Here is a 17,314-nt window from a genome sequence, read left to right as displayed (position 1 = left end):
GAGGTGCAGAGGAGGTTTTTCTGTGCAGGGGTTTTCGGTGAGCTTGCTTTGGTCAGCAGTGTGAGACCTGTGTGTGTGTGTGTGTGTGTGACTGCAGGGTGAAGCTAAACGTAGAGCCCTTAATTTAATGCGATCTCCAGTGTGAGTGCATATGTCTGTGCAGGGCTTGTGGGAGTATTTTCAAGGGGCTACAGTTGCATGCCTGCCCACAAAATAATGTCACATCAACAGCAGCCAAATGGCAGACCAGAAATCGATTTCCAGGGTCATTTATATTTCTGTCAGCGAAATATCATTTTTTATAATTTGAATATCTTTCTATCCACCTGTTAATTTTTCTATCATTTCTCTGAATTGTGGGCACATAAACAATTGATTTTCCTCCCTCTTGCTGAAGAGATCATTCCTGGGTCAGACATGACAGAAAAGATGGAAATAAGATGCTACTACATGAAATTGTCTATTGATTTTTGTGCTGTACTTGTTCTGGTTATGTAGGAGGGTTACAGTGTCTTGTGGTGGATTCCTCCACTGTGGTTAACTGCTGTGGGGGTTGCTGAGGCAGAACACTGTTCTAGGTCATATCAGTAGCTAGTAGATTAGACTTGCTAAATTTCAGGGCCATGGGAATGAAAACAAACAAGCAGGATCTGGTTACATTGCCCGTTTCCTCACACTTTCCCCACCCCCCCTGTGTTCTGTCCCTGCTTCCTCCCTTTATGAATGTTTGCATAGCGAGATGGGCATTAAGTGGGCAAAGCTTGGTGTAGAGGTCAGACTCGAAGAGGAGTCTCCTGAACTGTTCCTCTCCACTCAGGCTGACTTTGATTAAACTCTGCAGAGTCAATCTTTCCGGGGCGAAATGTTAGATCGCTTTGTCCGTATGCTTTATCGATGGGCATCTGGCATGAAAAGCCCATTTCCTGTTCCTTCCTTTTAGCCTTTTGGGACACTCTGTGACTATACAGCTTGACATGTCATTGCAGGTGGAGAACTAGAAGGAAGAAAAGTGCAGACAGCAGCCAGGTCCTGTCCATCACAGTGACAAATGCATAATGCAGCTGATGATTTAAGCTGTTCTGTATTTTTCTGTGAACCTCTGTCAGCAGCTTGGCAATGTGCAGATAAGAGCACACACTTCAGAGCCGTCCTTTTGATCATTCACAGGCTTTGTTGACCATTCAGACGTACTCTACACTACATTACATCAGTCATGTGTCACTTTTATGACCTGAAATAATCCACTGACAGGAACTTTAGATGGCATTTGCCAGATGCCATGAGAAACTGTAGTGAGACTTCCATCTAGTGGCAGCTCATCACACACACCCACATCAGAGATGCTTGACACACTTTTTAGTAATGTTTGTGCCTTTCATGTGTTTTGTGGATCATTTTAGGAGGGGAAGAAGAAATTTGATAAGGAAACAGAGAAATACTACTCAACGCTCGAGAGACACCTCAACTTATCATCCAAAAAGAAGGAAGCGTACCTGCAGGAGGTAAGGCAAAACAAATTTCCTTATCCCCCACGTGTCTTTAAATAAAGCTGCTCTATGGTCCGCTGAGCATTCCTTCAAAACTTTTTTGTTTGTGCACTGCTCTGTTTTCAGGTGCTGGTCTAAACATTAACTCTCCATCCACACAGCTATGACCCCGTTTGACCTCCGCCTCTCTTAAAACTCTAACCCTTCTTTGTTTGCTCCTCCTTAGGCCGACACGCAGATTGATAAGGAGAGACAACTCTTCTATGATGCATCCCTTGAGTATGTTTTTAAGATACAAGAAGTGCAAGAGAAGAAGAAATTTGAGTTTGTGGAGCCGGTAAGAGAAATGTCCTCTCAACATATTTCTCTGCTTAGTTATTGCTGAATGCATATTGAAGATGCAGTAATTGCTTTGCCTTTTCACTATGTATAGAGTTGAAGTAGAGTTTAAATGGCACATACTCGAAATAGCACAGAATGTTTGTACTTACTGCTAATGGAAGTGGCTTTTTAAGTGTCTCTTGGATCTTTTCCTGACTAAAGACACAATAATTCAGCACATCTCTCACAGGTACTCCACATATTAGTCATCTGTACGTACTCTCTGTGTTATTGTCCGTCCATTTAGAGGGTAAAACTGGATAAAGTGGTTGTTGTCAAAGAAAAAACAAGACAGAGTACAAAGCATAAATCCGAGTCTTTGTAAAAGCCTCAACATCACAGATATGTCAAGTCAATTCTAACATCTTTAGGGAGGAAGTGAGCAGGAAATGTTAAATTCTCTTGGTGTTTAAATCCCGAGAACGTGAGATGGAAGCAAAGTGGCTGTCTTAAAAGCCCACGCTTCCATTTGCGTACTTCCTCTGGCAGGTCACCCAGAACACAGGCCAGAAATGCAAACCTCCAGGCGCCAGGTAGTGGAGGGGGAAAGTGACAGGGCTCAGCCTTGCCTGTGATGAATCTGGGCTCAGATAAGATGCCTCATCCTTGAATATTTGACACATGGGTCTCATGTTGAGAATCAGAGCGGTGGTTATGTCTGAGGTCTGAAAGAAGAGATGTTCTCAGGATTCTGTAGACTGGATATCGGATCAGTTTGTCTTCCAACAATACGTCTGTGCTTTCTTCAACAATTTGTAAGGATGTTTGTTTGTTATACGGAGAATAAATCAATACATGTCAGCCTGGGAGGACTAACACTTTCAGAAACTTTCTTTTTCTGCCTTCTTTCCTGCTCAGAGTTCAGCGCATCAACATGGTAACTCTTAGTTTTGCCTCAAGTTTGCAACTCAATTATTTCACTGAGTAGAATCCAGTTAAACAAGATGTTAATTAAGTTTTCACTGACAATGCAGTGTTTATGATTAAATTATAGTTTAACTCCAGAAGTGGATCTTCACAGGACGTGACTCTGAGAGTTCCAGCAAATTCTTTACTTTTAGAAGCTAATTTTTATAAATCACAGCAGACTGGATTCCCCATGTGTTAAAGACGCTAAATGATAATTGTGTTTTTAAGGAAAGTCATTACAGCATCTGCTTTTCAGAATGGAAATTTAAACTTGCAATGTTTCTCATTAAAGTGTCCTCTCTGGTGTGATTTTTAATCAAGCTCTACGTTGTTTATTCACTCAGTAAATCAGCGTTAAATATTCTTCCAATCCAGCTCCTGGCCTTTCTTCAGGGGTTGTTTACATTCTACCACGAAGGATACGAGCTGGCTCATGAATTCGAGCCGTACAAGCAGCAGCTCCAGTTCAACCTACAGAACGTAAGTCTCCACACCTCAGGGGTTGTACACAAAGGCATCCAGCCTCGTAATCAGATTCTGCAGCTTATCATACCATGCCATAACAAGCCCAGTTCTCACAAATGGGTAGCTGTGTGATGGAATGAGATTCTATGCTGCGCAGAGGATCAATATTTTCAGAATGCTGTGTTGCAAGTAGTCACTGCAGGCTATTTAATGGTAATGTGTCAAAAAAGAGTAGCATTTGGGAGAGAAACTCTGGCTGCAGACGTGTTCCCTCCTCCACTCACCATGGCCTCACCACTTGTAGCCTGAGGGCCCAAATTTCTTTCTGACCTAAAATGTCAGCATCACTGCTCCGACAGCTTCCACCGCGTGACCCTGACTACATGTCCGAGGATACGGGGGGCGGGAATGGTAGCAGGAGGAGGTGAGGCTGTCTCAGCTTCCCGTGAGTGAGGGGAAATTAAACGACCTGACTTAAAAAAGAAAAGGTTGAAGCCAAATATCTGTCCTACATTTCAACTGCTTGATCTATATTTCTTAACAGTTAGACAGTTTCGTGTATGAAACATCTGAGCAATTCAACCAAATCAGTACCATTTGCATCCCCAGGAAAAATAATGTAAAAAGACACAATAAGATTAACTGTAAAAACATTTCTGTATTAAGTCAAGCATCCTGCACACTGATCTGATTGCATATTTGATAAGAATAATTTGAAAAGATAATTTAAAGTACCTAAAACACTGGAAAAAACGCATGTGTTCCCGTCCCTGCTTCCTAAAATTAGACTTTACCATCAAAAAAAAAAAAAATTCAAATCTTTAAGAAAATTGACAACCAAATATCGGTCCTACATTTCAGCTATCTGATCTGTATTTCCAAACGGTTAGTTAGTTTTGTTGTTATCCTTTCATCAAATATTCCCTAAAAGCTGTCCACATATGAAACATGTGAGCAATTTAACTTATCAGTTCCATTTGCAAACCCAGGAAATAAAATGTAAAAATGCACAATAAAATTAATTGTAAAATACATTTTGTATCAAGTTAAGGATCCTGCACAGTGATCTTATTGCCTATTTAATAAAAAGAATTTTAAAAATTAATTAAAAATACCTAGAGCACTTGAAATATAGCATTTGTTGCCTGTCCCATCTTCCTGAGATTAGGCTTTACCATCAAATAACAAATTTAAATCTTCAAGAAATGTAATATTTTTTACATATTTGTTTTACTTCCCTCCCCAACTTTAATTTAAATGTATTGTCTTATAAAAAAAATAGGTAAAATTCACATTTAAATCGTATCCCTGGGTTTTCAGTAACAGAAGCAAGTAGATACCTTTAGTTAATTAATCTATTAGTGTGAATATTAGTTGACATAATGCTGATCTTTGGGATTACTACATTTCAGAGTTTTAATTACTTGAATTGTTGAGATTTAAGATCAGTTTTATAATGTGTTTTTATATAATACTCACAGGGGACCAAGCTACCATGACATGTGGCAGAAAATCAGCTTGAAATAAGTTTACAAGCTTGTAGCCATGAGCTTTAGTAACAGGGCTGAAAAAAATGCAAACCTCTGGCTAAGATCATGATAAAATATCCAATCAAATCCAATCCAACTCTATTTGTAAAGCACTTTAAAACAGACACTGTTGACCAAAGTGCTTTACAGAGAAATTAAATGATTAAAATAAAGTAAATATAAAATGAAATAAAATACATGGCTAACATAAGACAAAATAAACACTTAATGTGAAATACAAAAAAAAACAATTTAAATCATAAAACATAATTAAAACACCATTAAAAGGCATAAAAAGAGCAATCAAATAGTTCAATAAATAGAGTCAATAGAATCAGGAATTACCGTGTGTTAAAAGCCAGAGAACAATGAAATAAAGTTGCTGAAGTTGGGCCAATACACATTTCAAATAGTTCAGTATGTGTATTATCAGATTTAGAGCTGAAGACAGAAAAGCATTTAAGTTTATTGTTTGAGAGTTACAGCAAACAAATAGCAACAATTTGGTGGAGTGACCCATTTATCCAGTGTTTGTTTTTTCCTTTGCTTGAAACTGAGCTTTATTTTGTTCTTTCTTATGTGAATCTATTAATTCACTGTTTTTTATTTTGATTTTTACAATTTGACTCTTAATTTTATCAAAAAGAGTTTCCATTTTTAGTTTATCAATGATACTTTTATCCGTATTTTATGCTAGCTGATTTTGCTTTATTATCTTTTAGTGTTTCGGTGTCTTGTTTCCACAGTTTTGTGTATCTTGGATTTCTGTTTTAATTTGCAACACTTTATTTGACCTCTAAATCAAATCAAATCAAGTTTATTTATAAAGCACTTTTCATACATTAAAAGAAATGCAGCACAAAGTGCTATACATGTAAAAAAAAAAAAAAAAAAAAAAAACTCTAGTGTTTCCTCAGTTGAGACCAAATAGTACTGTTTCTTTTTTGTTTTGTTTTTTGATTAGAAAGTTTTCTTCAGCTGTTTTTGCATAGTGGGGTGTGGATGGAAGGGAATTGTTTATCATTTTTTTTGGTTTATGTTCAGCAATTTGTGCTACACCATGATGCATGAAAAGTTAACCTTGTCTCTGTCTGCTGATGAAACTGTAATCCAATCTTTCATTTTCTGCGCAGACACGGAACAACTTTGTGAGCACCAAACAGGAAGTGGAGAAGCTGATGAAGAGGATAAGATCTGCAGATCAGGACTATAAACCCCCGGGCCAGTGGACGATGGAAGGCTTCCTGTACGTCCAGGAGAAACGTGAGTCTTCAGCCCGGCTCCCAGCCAGACAGCCCGACCCCCCACCCCACTTTTAAATGCATGGTTTTACATCCATCATCATAAACATGCCTTGAGTTTCTCCCAGGCCTCTGCTGAAAAGATTCTCTCACACAGAGCTCGTAATTCATCCTGTTTACTGATTCACTTTGATGTGCTCTCAAACAAGGGGGAGATACCCGAATGGTAGATTTTATCAGCAGTGATAAACAACTTTTGATTTATCACACTTTAATTGCAAATTGATTTTCTGAAGTCTTTCCAGAAGCCTGGGATTCAGAGAAAAATATTTTGGCTCAACGGCTATTTTGTTCTTTTTTTATCCTGTCCTAGGTCCTCTGGGGTGCACTTGGACACGTCACTACTGCACATACGAGAAAGGCAGCAAGACCTTCACCATGAGCAACACTGAAAATAAGTCAGCAGGGAAACAGGTAGTTTAGATTAGCAGCACAAACAAATGATAAAAGCTGAGAGACACAGAGCAAGTTTAATCCGTGAGGGTGCAACAAAGATTCCCTTTGAGGTTTACAGAGTTTCTCTTCCCAGAGGGGGAAAGAGGGAGAAAAGTGGAGATGACAGAGCTGTGAATTGGGCACAGAAAACAAAAGGCGTGTTTAACTCAAGGCGGACCAAAACGGTTCAAAGATAACCAAATCCACAAATAACAAAAAAAGGGTAAGTCAAGGGATGAGAATAACCTTAACGGAGGAAGTTAGGATTCTTATGTTTGTGCACAAGAAACTCAAGCAGATCCACTGCAAAACTGAAATCTTATCAAGTGATGTTGTCTTATTTTCAGTATAAAATGTCATTTTATTCTTAAAATTAGCAAAAATCACCTGACCAATCCAGAAAAATGTCTTGTTTCAAGTTATTTAAAGACCTTGCTTGTAACAATAAAAAAAAAACAAGAGAAAAGTTACTTGTATTAAGACACTATTATAGTTCCAAGGAAATTTTCTTGCAAAATTTTCTTGTTCCATTGGCAGATTTTTTTTTCTTGTTTTAAGCAATTTAGACCTTGTTTTTGTCTGTGAATAACTTGAAACAAGACATTTTTCCAGACAGATAAGATGAATGTTGCTCATATCAAGTGTAATACAACAATTTTTACTTAAGATAAGACAAAAACACTTGATAAGATTTTTAGTTTTTTGCAAAGTCTGTTTCATGTTGGTGAAAATATATAGTCAAATGAAGCTTTCATAACACGGTCTCAGCACATTCTTGAGAAGTCTTAAAAAGCCTTAAATTCATGTATCTAAGATTAAGGCCTTCAATGTCCCAAGTTTATTAAAAATGTAATATGCTGGATTTGAATATATTACTCAGGGGTCTTACAGTTTTCGGGGCAGGACTGGTTAATATTATATATTCTTTTCTATGTAGACTGCAAACTTTTATCTGCTACATGAAGTCCGCTCTGTGTTCAGGGCTTTTATATTGTGGTAGCGAGCATCAGCATACACTGCCTGTCATGTCTGCACTTTTACTTTGGGCTCTGATGTGCAATTTATTTACCTGGCCTACGAGAGAAGAACCAGAGTCATCAAACACAGTACAGCAAACGTTATGTCCAAATGTTAAAAAAGCCTTCTGTACTTAATACAAATATACCTCTTAGTCCACCAAATTTATAGAAAACCTCCAGTTTTTTTTGTTTGTTGTTTGTTGATATCTTCGATTGAGATGTGTGATGTAAAATGAGCACAGTATTTGCCAAATATCTTTAATATATTCCCTGGGAATTCACAAGGTATCAATCTACAGCGCAGTAAAAAGGATTAGTTCCAACAATAGCAATCACAATAAAATGAAGAACACATGAATGTGTTTTATATATATATATATATATAAAGTTAATATTACAGAAAGGGTACATTTTTGCAAAGTATTTTTTTTTTTCATTTGTTCGTCCAGACTCAAGTCTGATGTGTTTTAACTCTAACTTCAGTAAATTATTGAAGGGTCTGTCTGTGTTGTAACTACTTCAGGTTGCTTTCAAGAACAAAGGAGGCTTCTTATTCCACTGTTCTAATTAGTATAAAAAATATAGTCCTTATTTATCATAATCTTATCTCAAAATGCTCCGAAAGGCTTCATTTTAAAGTTAGAATAGCTAGATTTTTACTCTGGAGGACATTCCCCCAGACCTCCTAACTTTATTGACTTTTTTATGCTTTAACTTATTCAGAGTTTTATATAGAACAGCTGTTGCTTCTGTTACTCTATAGAGCAATAAAAGTCACTAGACTGTAGGTCATATCTGTCAGCTTAGATCTATGGGTTCGGGAAAGAAAAATATGACAGTTTTATTCCTTCAATAGAAAAAGAAACTTCTTTTCTTTTCTTTCTTTCTTTAGGAATACAATTGTCAGTCTATTTTTGCTTTAATCCCTGTGATTTAAAGTATCTGTATGCTAGCTAGCCAGTCTGGGACTATGGGTTAGTGCAAATTTTATTGAGGGTTGGCTGGATGATGTCTGTTTGGATTGCAATACAGCAGAATCTCCAGACCACCACATGTATTTACAGCATTTTAGGCCTTAAATTTAATTCAAGGTGGCATTAAAAAGTCTTTAAAAGTCTTAAATCGGACTTGCTTGAAACCTGCACAATCCCTGCGTAACAATATGGCACATTATTATTTTCACACTTTTGTAAAAAAAAAAAAAGCCAAGGGAATAATCACAGATACAAACATTTTCTATCATATTCTTTGATATGTATTTATCTGTGTTGTGTGTGCTTGGTTTTTTAGAATGGGCTTGTTGTGAACCCAGCAGAGATGTTCAAGCTCAAGTCCTGCATCCGGAGGAAAACAGACTCCATTGACAAACGTTTCTGTTTCGATATCGAAGTGGTGGAGAGGTCTGTGACTGTGTGAATCATCTTACTGTTCTTTTGAATGTCTTTTTACTTACATAGACTGAAAACATATGGTCACAAAACGTGAAACCTGTAGGAAACAAGGGTATATTAGATGAAAGTGTGAGTCATACAGAGAAGTTATTGCAGAGAAGTTTACATTAAATTACAGTTCACTTTCATGGAGGTAGTGTTCAGTTATTTAGGAAGCACAATAGTTAAACAGAACTCATATTTAAAGACGGATCAGGCACACTCCAGAAGGTTATTTCTTATGCACTTTGTGTTTTATTGAACCAAACTGATGCTGGTAATTAACCCAGATTATCGTGTTGTACTCAGCGTAGTGAGAGCTGTTTCTGACTGCCTGTTTTTCAGTTTTGGATGTTTTCAGCTCTGTCTGTGTCCTGCATGTTCCTCCAGCCCTCTCCCTTCCCCAAGCTCTTGTTTGTTGAATGTCCACAGCATCTCCATTGACTCTATTTTTGAATCCCCTTCCGTTTCTCTCTGTGTTCATGTCGATGTAGAAATGACATCTGTCGTGGAACTCTTTTCAGACCGCTTCAGTTTTTCTGTAAAGTCCGGTATGTGAACTGACCCGTGCTGCCAGTTGCATGTGCTGCATGTGTGCTGCTAACCGTCTCATTCACTCAGTTTCATATCCAAACCTCATGATGAACTGTCGCTCCCTTATCACCTCTCAGAATCACATATCCTGTGGTCAATACGGCAACAGGACACAGATATATTCTCAAATCATTCAAACTTGTCTGCAATTACTCAAGCAACACGCTGATGAACGTTATTCTGAGATTCACTTAATCATTTTGTCTCTCGTCTGAAGTTTGAAATCCTTTATCTGTATGGAATCATTCCTGACTGATTTGTGTTTTATGTTGCACTGGGGAATAGATGAAGGTGATGAAGGTATTCTACGAAGATCAAACACCTTCAGGTTGGCTTCTCTCTGATTAACACTGGCTGGAATGATTAAGTTCCATTTTATGAGAGCTCATTATTGTGATGTGTATTTCAGAATATAGACTCGGCTCATCACTGTGCATTATTGTTGCACAGGGCCGGCGCTGCTCGCCCTCGCCGAGTGTTGCTGAGCTTGGACAATAACTGCAGTTTATTTGCGGGACAACTCATTTATCATAAAGAGCAGAGCCCCAAGGTGCTTGTTCCAGCCACAAGGACAATGAGGGCCCAGCTCCAGTCAGCTCCAAGCTCGTGCATTCATCCTCATTATCATAAACATGCTGTTTCATATAAAGCCGGGCCTGCATCAGGCCAACCATCTCATAGCCTTTTAAAGGGTAGTTTCACACAAATTACTTCAGGGGTATTCAGCCATGCCAATAATTTGATTCTGTTTGCACAGATTTTGAGATGTGCATCTTTGAAATTTGGAGAAAATCTATTAGAAAGAAGGATGCTGTTAAAAATTTCAACAGGTAGAATCAGTATCATGATCAGAGAAAGGGATGGGTTTTGGTAACCAGGGGTGAGTATTGGCAAGAACCTCACGATACAATACACATCAGGATACTTGGGTCACATCACAATAATATCACAATATCACAATATTGTGTTATATTGTGATATTCTACCCAGTTAACTTGAAAACATGAAGTGCATCAAGTTTGTCACTTAAACCACTGTGACATTAAACTGATGTTGCAGAAAAATGATTGGTTGAACGACGTGGTCAGTTGGTGAAACTGATGAATCTCACTTAATGAAACCAATGTTACTCATAAAAAATCAAATATTGCACAAAACATGTCTATGCTTATTATTTTATCAGTCTACTTCACTGTAAAAATTAAACTTCAAATGATTTTAAACAAACTAACCTAAGAATAGAGCTAAAACATTGATGTTAACGGCATCAAAACCCACATCATCAAGTTTAGGAATAAAATATTTTGAATATCCTTTGAGATTATATTTATTATACAATTTATGGGGAAGATATACAGTGGAGTAGCTCATTGGCGCCATCTACTGCAGTGGAGGTGCAGAGGATGTATCGTATTTCCAGCTCACTAAATTATGAATTTTTATTTTAACAAAAATATCAACACTAAAAATTGAAATATTGATATCTTGTCACATGTCAAAGTATGACAATATGTTGCCATAGCAATATTTTTCACACCTTTATTAGTAACTGCATCCTGTTAAGAATCGAGCAGTGGAGCAGCCGGACTTTATGCCAACTTTTTGCTCCAGCTATCCTAGCTCAGCAGATAGACAACAGTTTCCCATCCCAGTTTTTGCATTCAACATGTTATACATCCCTTAATGTACCAAAAGAGTACATAAAAAATAGTGCTAGCCCGATGCTAACATATATGGAAAATTGCAGTTATATGCTAGCAGTTAGCATACATCAATATAACCTCAGTTTTAAAACAGAATTTCAACCTTAGTCACGAAATGATAACAAAGGTAGTAGAAAAGTTACGTGCAGGCTCATGGCTGACAGACTAGCAAATCAAACTCAAAGTATTACCTTTTTCAATCAATAACATATAACAAAACAATACATTGACATCAAGTGACAGGCAATTTTGACTTATTTGGATTTATCATGTCCAGAAATATCCAGATCTATTGACTAATTTTATATTTGTGTACTTATAACCTAAAAATAACCTTGTTGGCTCAGAAAACCTGTTAAGCCTTCTTTTTGTACACAGAAAATACACAGGACTTGATAAGGGAACTGGATCGATACATGGAATGGATAAGGGCTATGGTATCAATAAAATCTTGTCAATACCAATCCCTAATCAGGAATATCGCAAAGTAGATTTAATCACTTGAGGAGTTGTTTCTGTTTTAGGTTTTGGCTCCACAGTGTGAAAAAAAGTAAACATATAGAGACAACTGGCATAACAGTAATAATATGATCCACATTTTTGTAAAGTTTGGAGTCAATCGTGGAGGTTTCACATTGTCAACTGAGACCCAACATAAAAGACTTTCTGTTTTTTCCACATGATTGAATGTCTTAAGTGACATGCACTTCATAATACAACTCCCTCCACCTCTACCATCCTTCTGCTAAAATGCACAACTGCAGAAACAACAAAAAACCTCCACAAATAGATCTAAAACCATCTGCATGGCAAGTTACCCGAGCAAGTAAATCTGTCTGGTTAGCACTCATCCAGCTCAAAGCAGGCAAGTTGACATTCCTCCATGCTAGCACTAACTATCACCACTGGGTGGGTTTTGTTTCTGATCACTCGTATCATCACATGGTGTTACCAGGAGATTATGAAGGTGCAGGAGCAGATGCTGCAGATAACAGAAGATGACTTTCAAGCTGCAGCACACAGTGAGATGAAAAGCAGAAAATCTGCCGTGCTGAACACGGATGAGATGGTGTATGCATGTTGGGGGCAGATACTCTGATTCACTGTAATATTAAAGCACATGTAGCATCTAATTGGGAGTGGAATGTAAGGCACAGAGCCAACCAAAGGCACAGTTTGAAGTCAAGCATTTGCACATGAGCTATTTTAGTCACACTAGTCCTTTTATAGTGGTATCAGCCAGTGTAAACATGGCCTGTCCAGGGGCCCCAAGGCAATGAGATCAGACTGAGACCAGCTTTTCTCTGAAATCTTTCCAGGCATGGCGTTATGACACTGCAGGCACTGTCAGAGTCTAACAGGAGATTGTGGCTGGAGGCTATGGATGGCAAGGAGCCGGTGAGGAACTTTGCCTGTTTGTCTTTGAAATATTCATTTTTTTTCTTCTGCTGGCTGCTGTTTGGCCAGGAGGATTTTTACTTGACTGTTTGACAAGAAAACAACACAAGGCTGAATATTTGTTCACTGGCACCCTCCTCTGGTGGATTCAGGCTAAATCTAAGAAGCTATGACCTCACCACCCACTTGTGCTAATAATAGGAGAGTTTGCTTAAACCAAATGAACCCTGGGAAGAAAACCATAAAACATACTATACCACCTTTTTTACTTTAGATTTTGTTCAGTTTAAGCTAACAGGTTCCTTAATTTTATGGTTTTTATTCAACTTTCCTACAGATTTACAACCTGCCGGCCATCTTAAGCAAGAAGGAAGAGAGTAAGTGTGTCTTTTTATCTTTCCTGACAAATTCCATGTGAAATACAAACATTCAGTAACGTAAGCACTGACATGAAACCCTCAGCACACTCTCTGTTTCTCTGAGCTATCTCTGTTCATTAACACAATTACTTGACATCCACCCACTCAGCTGACATAGCAGAGCCTTCCAGTACAGGGGTTGTATCTTATTAGTCAGAGCACAAGCATAGGGGAATGCTTATTATTCCTGCATGATGCGTGGTTAACCCTGACGGTAATTGACGTGTCAACTTTATTCTCCTGTTGTATTACAGCGTTCCTTAATGAGGCAGGCTTTAACTTTGTAAGGAAATGCATTGACCTGGTGGAGATGAGAGGTGAGGCTTTTGGATCTCTCAGCTTTCATCTGTCAAACGTCTTGAGCTCCGGCCCGCTGTTTTAATGATCAACATTTGTGCATCAGTCATTAGTTAACGTGTTGTGTTGACGTTTGTTTTCAAATGAATGGTAATCGCACATTAACTTTTAATTGTCCACAAACAGGAATCAATACGATGGGATTGTACAGAATCGGAGGGGTCAACTCCAAAGTGCAGAAGCTGATGACAACAGTGTTTTGTAAGTAGCTTTAAAATCTGAAAACGTGACACATAGGCCTGGTTTCACAGACAATACTTATATTAAGCCAGGGGTAGGCCTACATCAGACCAGTAAAGCTGGGTCATTTCAGTAGCTTGCATGAGCGTAGCTTACATTTGTTTTAGTTAGTCCCAGACTATAAAGTCCTGGACTAAGCTTCAGTGACAACACCTGCATCAATTCCCATTAGCCTAAGTGGGAGCACAGCCTGTTAGCCTAACAGTGATTATAAAAACCTGGAATGTAATTGAGGGCATTTTGACAACAAACATGATTGAAGTCAAAAGAATGTGTTAAAAAAACTTAACTGAGTTTGAAAAAACTCAAACAAATAGTGGGAAATCATGCTGATCATTGAAAGTAAAGGCCATACTGCTGCCATTGAACACGAGAAGAGGAGTGCTTGGGATGCCAAGAACCTCAAAGTGATGAGAACTTGGAGTGAACTGGGTACAGGCCTTCCTCTTTGAGACATGGAGGAAAGTCTAGAATAGAATAGAATAGAATAGAATAGAATAGAATAGAATAGAATAGAATAGAATAGAATAGAATATTCTTTATTGATCCCCCTTGGGGAATTTTTTTTTGTCACAGCAGCTCACAAAAAAGTGCAGTAATGCAATAACAATAAAAATAGAATGATGATAATAGAATATACAATTAGAAATTTGAAGAAATATAAAAAATATTTGAAGTATAGAAAAGTAGAAAAGAATATTACTATTTACATATTTATATAGGTGTGAGATATATATACATGGTTGGTTCTCGAAGAATTAAAAATGAAAAACACTTGACAATGAGAATTTACAGTAAGTACTGGAACGTTGAGCAAAAATACATGTATTTATTGAATGCTTGATGTCATTCTAGTGAGAGTCTAGGCTCATGCAAAGTGATTATCTCCAATACGTCTTCTTTGTACATACGAAAGCGGTCTCAGAAAGTAATTTCAAAACTGATTCAATGGATTACTGCGATCCACAAATGTTCGTCTGGCTGGCCCCTGCAGCGGATATTGGTCTTCATTTAGATATTCCAAATACTCCATGCCCCCAAACCATTTGTGTTCTCCCTTTCACAAACCAAGGGAACTAAGGTTACTAAGCTGATTTTAAACCTGCCTCTTTGTAGGATTAATATAAACTTCTATTTAGTCCTGGAGTAGCTCTAATCCACCCTCTTGCAATTGGCTTTGTTTAATCCAGAACAGACAAAAATCTATGACTATTTTAAGATTAATCAGTGCAAGTGATTTAAAGTTAAGCCAGCTCAAACTGCATTTTAGTCTTGGACTGGGCTTAAGTCTTGTCTGTGAAACCGGGCCATAGGGTTTTAGCAGAAGAAGAACTACCTCTGAAATCAGTGTTTGCAGGGACTCAAGACTAAAGTCACTGTTGGTGTTTGTTAAGCAAGATATTAAGGTGCCTCCACTGTCCTTACAGTCAGTTTTTGCACAGTTTTCGTACAGGTTTTCCAGCTAAAACAAATAATACAGTCTTATTTGTAACTTATAAGTGCCTGAATAACTGTTTTTATTGCTTTCTTATGTATGGTTGCTTATGTCCTTTAATGTATTTGAGTTGAAATCACAGACTTGGCAGATATCCTGATGTTCCAGAGTAGGGAAAGAGGTCCTCCTTGTGGTGTGATCATGTAACAGCCATCTGGCTACACAACACTTAGTCATTACCTTATTAGATGACCCAAGGAAACCTTGTTTGCATTCAGAGCATACATTTAAACAGGAAATGCCTCGGTGATTTATGAAAGTCTTCCTCAAGCTTGAGCTGTATTTTTGTGAGACAACACACACATACTCCTGTGCACACTTGTGTATTTGCACAGGAAGCATTTTGTAATTTCAACGCTCACTGAACCGTCTTGTCAGGTCATGTCAGGTTGTATTGTTTTTCCACACGGTTTTGCATCTCACGCATTGTTGTGATAAAAAAAGACAATGTGTTTCCAATAGCATCCAAGGCACCGGTGCATATGGACCTGGATCCAGAGACATGGGACAACAAAACGATCACCAGCGGTCTGAAGAATTACCTCAGGTCAGCTCGCCCCACTAGCTGTATGTCTTTGGATGTCAGGAATCATCATTACCCCCATTATGCCTCTTAGAAACCTCTTTGGTGTTAGTCATGCGTTCAGCGCTGCCTGTGACTCACAGAGGCTGCTGACTGGATTTCAAAAAGCCATGTCACTTAGGAAACAAATGATAACTTCTCGCTTTATTCTGCAGGTGTCTGTCTGAGCCTCTAATGACCTTCAAGCTGCACAAAGATTTTATCATGGCTGTCAGTAAGTCCAGAAAAGTACACCTTTTCCTTTCTCGTCAAAATACTTTATTTATTTCTTGTCATACATGAAAGGCAGGATTTTTAGTTTATGGAGCATGGCTGGTGGAAACTCAGAGGTGGCCAAAATTATCAGAAGGCTTGGTATATATAAGAGGATTGAGTTTTAGTTTTTTTATTTTTAATTGGCTGTTAAAATACCCATAAAACGAATGAAATGTCTACAGTCATCATTATGTAATCATCATCAAATCAAGTCTCAGGAAATAGATCAACAACATACAAGAGACTTATATTCAAGAAGAGAATAATTATATTGTTATATTTGGAAGTTGGTGATGAAATGTCAAAGGATTTAACCCTTAGTGTACCCCATGAGGCCCTTTTTTTGCATTCAGCCTATGTATAGGTGGGAACATTTCAGCCATTGTTTGGTGGGCGCTGGTATGTTCGTTCAGTCCATATGCAATTCTACACCCTTGTGCATCACATGAACTGTTTAGTTTAATATCTGCTGGTCTGTTTTTTCCCTGCACCTTTGTATCCAAGAGTTTAGTATCTTCTGTTCTCATTTTATATCTGTTTCCCTCCTCAGAGTCAGATGACCAGAACTACAGAGTGTGTGCAGTTCATGCCTTGGTCCATAAACTCCCAGAGAGGAACAAAGAAATGCTGGAGCTCCTAATAAGACACCTTGTCACGTATGTGTTCCTGTAATAAGAAAAAAAAAGAGCAGCATTTGGGGGGAGATCAAATTTTCTGTGACTGATTAAATTGTGTTCACTGCTCAGGGAGAAATAATGCATTTGCTGGTGTCTCTAAAACTGTCAGGTTTTGGAAGAGTTATAGGTGTTATGGGTGGACCTAACGTGTTTTTGTTTTATCCTTTGCCTTCAGAGTTTCCACACAAAACCAGTTCAACCTGATGACTGTGTCCAACCTGGGTGTCATCTTTGGACCCACGCTCATGCGTTCACAGGAGGAGACTGTGGCGGCCATGATGAACATCAAGTTTCAGAACATTGTGGTGGAAATTCTCATCGAGAACTTCAATAAGGTGTGTGTCACTGAAGAAAAGTATTCTCTTTAATCTTATTATAGCCATCAATAATTTACTCTTTATATAGGTGCTGTTTTTTTGTTTTGGCAAAGTTTACTCTAATCTCAAAAGCTTGTGATGATTACTTATTTTGTAATGTTTGAATAAAAGAGTATGAGGCATGACTCAGCATTAATATTTGGGGTGGGTATTGGCAAGAACCTAATGATACAATATGCATCATGATACTTGGGTCACGATATGGTAATATCACGATATTGTGATATATTGCGATATTCTATACAGTTAACTACTTGATT

At 38.0% G+C, this 17,314-nt stretch overlaps 1 protein-coding gene across 2 annotated transcripts in view; it reads left to right on the top strand.

Annotated features, from left to right (window-relative positions):
• Positions 1-17,314, top strand: part of arhgap42b (Rho GTPase activating protein 42b) — a 92,396-nt gene that overhangs the window by 66,879 nt on the left and 8,203 nt on the right. Inside the window, exons 5-19 of one of the 2 annotated variants that reach the window (XM_074680071.1) lie at positions 1,401-1,502; positions 1,714-1,824; positions 3,153-3,257; positions 5,905-6,034; positions 6,386-6,486; positions 8,817-8,926; positions 9,451-9,507; positions 12,573-12,651; positions 12,989-13,028; positions 13,325-13,387; positions 13,554-13,628; positions 15,625-15,709; positions 15,901-15,959; positions 16,551-16,656; positions 16,853-17,012. In XM_074680071.1, coding sequence (XP_074536172.1) covers positions 1,401-1,502; positions 1,714-1,824; positions 3,153-3,257; positions 5,905-6,034; positions 6,386-6,486; positions 8,817-8,926; positions 9,451-9,507; positions 12,573-12,651; positions 12,989-13,028; positions 13,325-13,387; positions 13,554-13,628; positions 15,625-15,709; positions 15,901-15,959; positions 16,551-16,656; positions 16,853-17,012 — 1,383 coding nt within the window. The remainder of the gene's footprint in view (positions 1-1,400; positions 1,503-1,713; positions 1,825-3,152; positions 3,258-5,904; positions 6,035-6,385; positions 6,487-8,816; positions 8,927-9,450; positions 9,508-12,572; positions 12,652-12,988; positions 13,029-13,324; positions 13,388-13,553; positions 13,629-15,624; positions 15,710-15,900; positions 15,960-16,550; positions 16,657-16,852; positions 17,013-17,314) is intronic. The other variant, XM_074680072.1, reaches the window with a different exon arrangement.

The sequence above is a fragment of the Halichoeres trimaculatus genome, unplaced genomic scaffold, assembly GCF_033239565.1.
Source record: "Halichoeres trimaculatus isolate MK-OKI-2021-1 unplaced genomic scaffold, fHalTri1.1 fHalTri1_scaffold_9, whole genome shotgun sequence".
Taxonomy (NCBI): domain Eukaryota; kingdom Metazoa; phylum Chordata; class Actinopteri; order Labriformes; family Labridae; genus Halichoeres; species Halichoeres trimaculatus.
The sequence above is the reverse complement of the archived record's forward strand: the minus strand, read 5'-3'. Positions and strand labels throughout refer to the sequence as shown.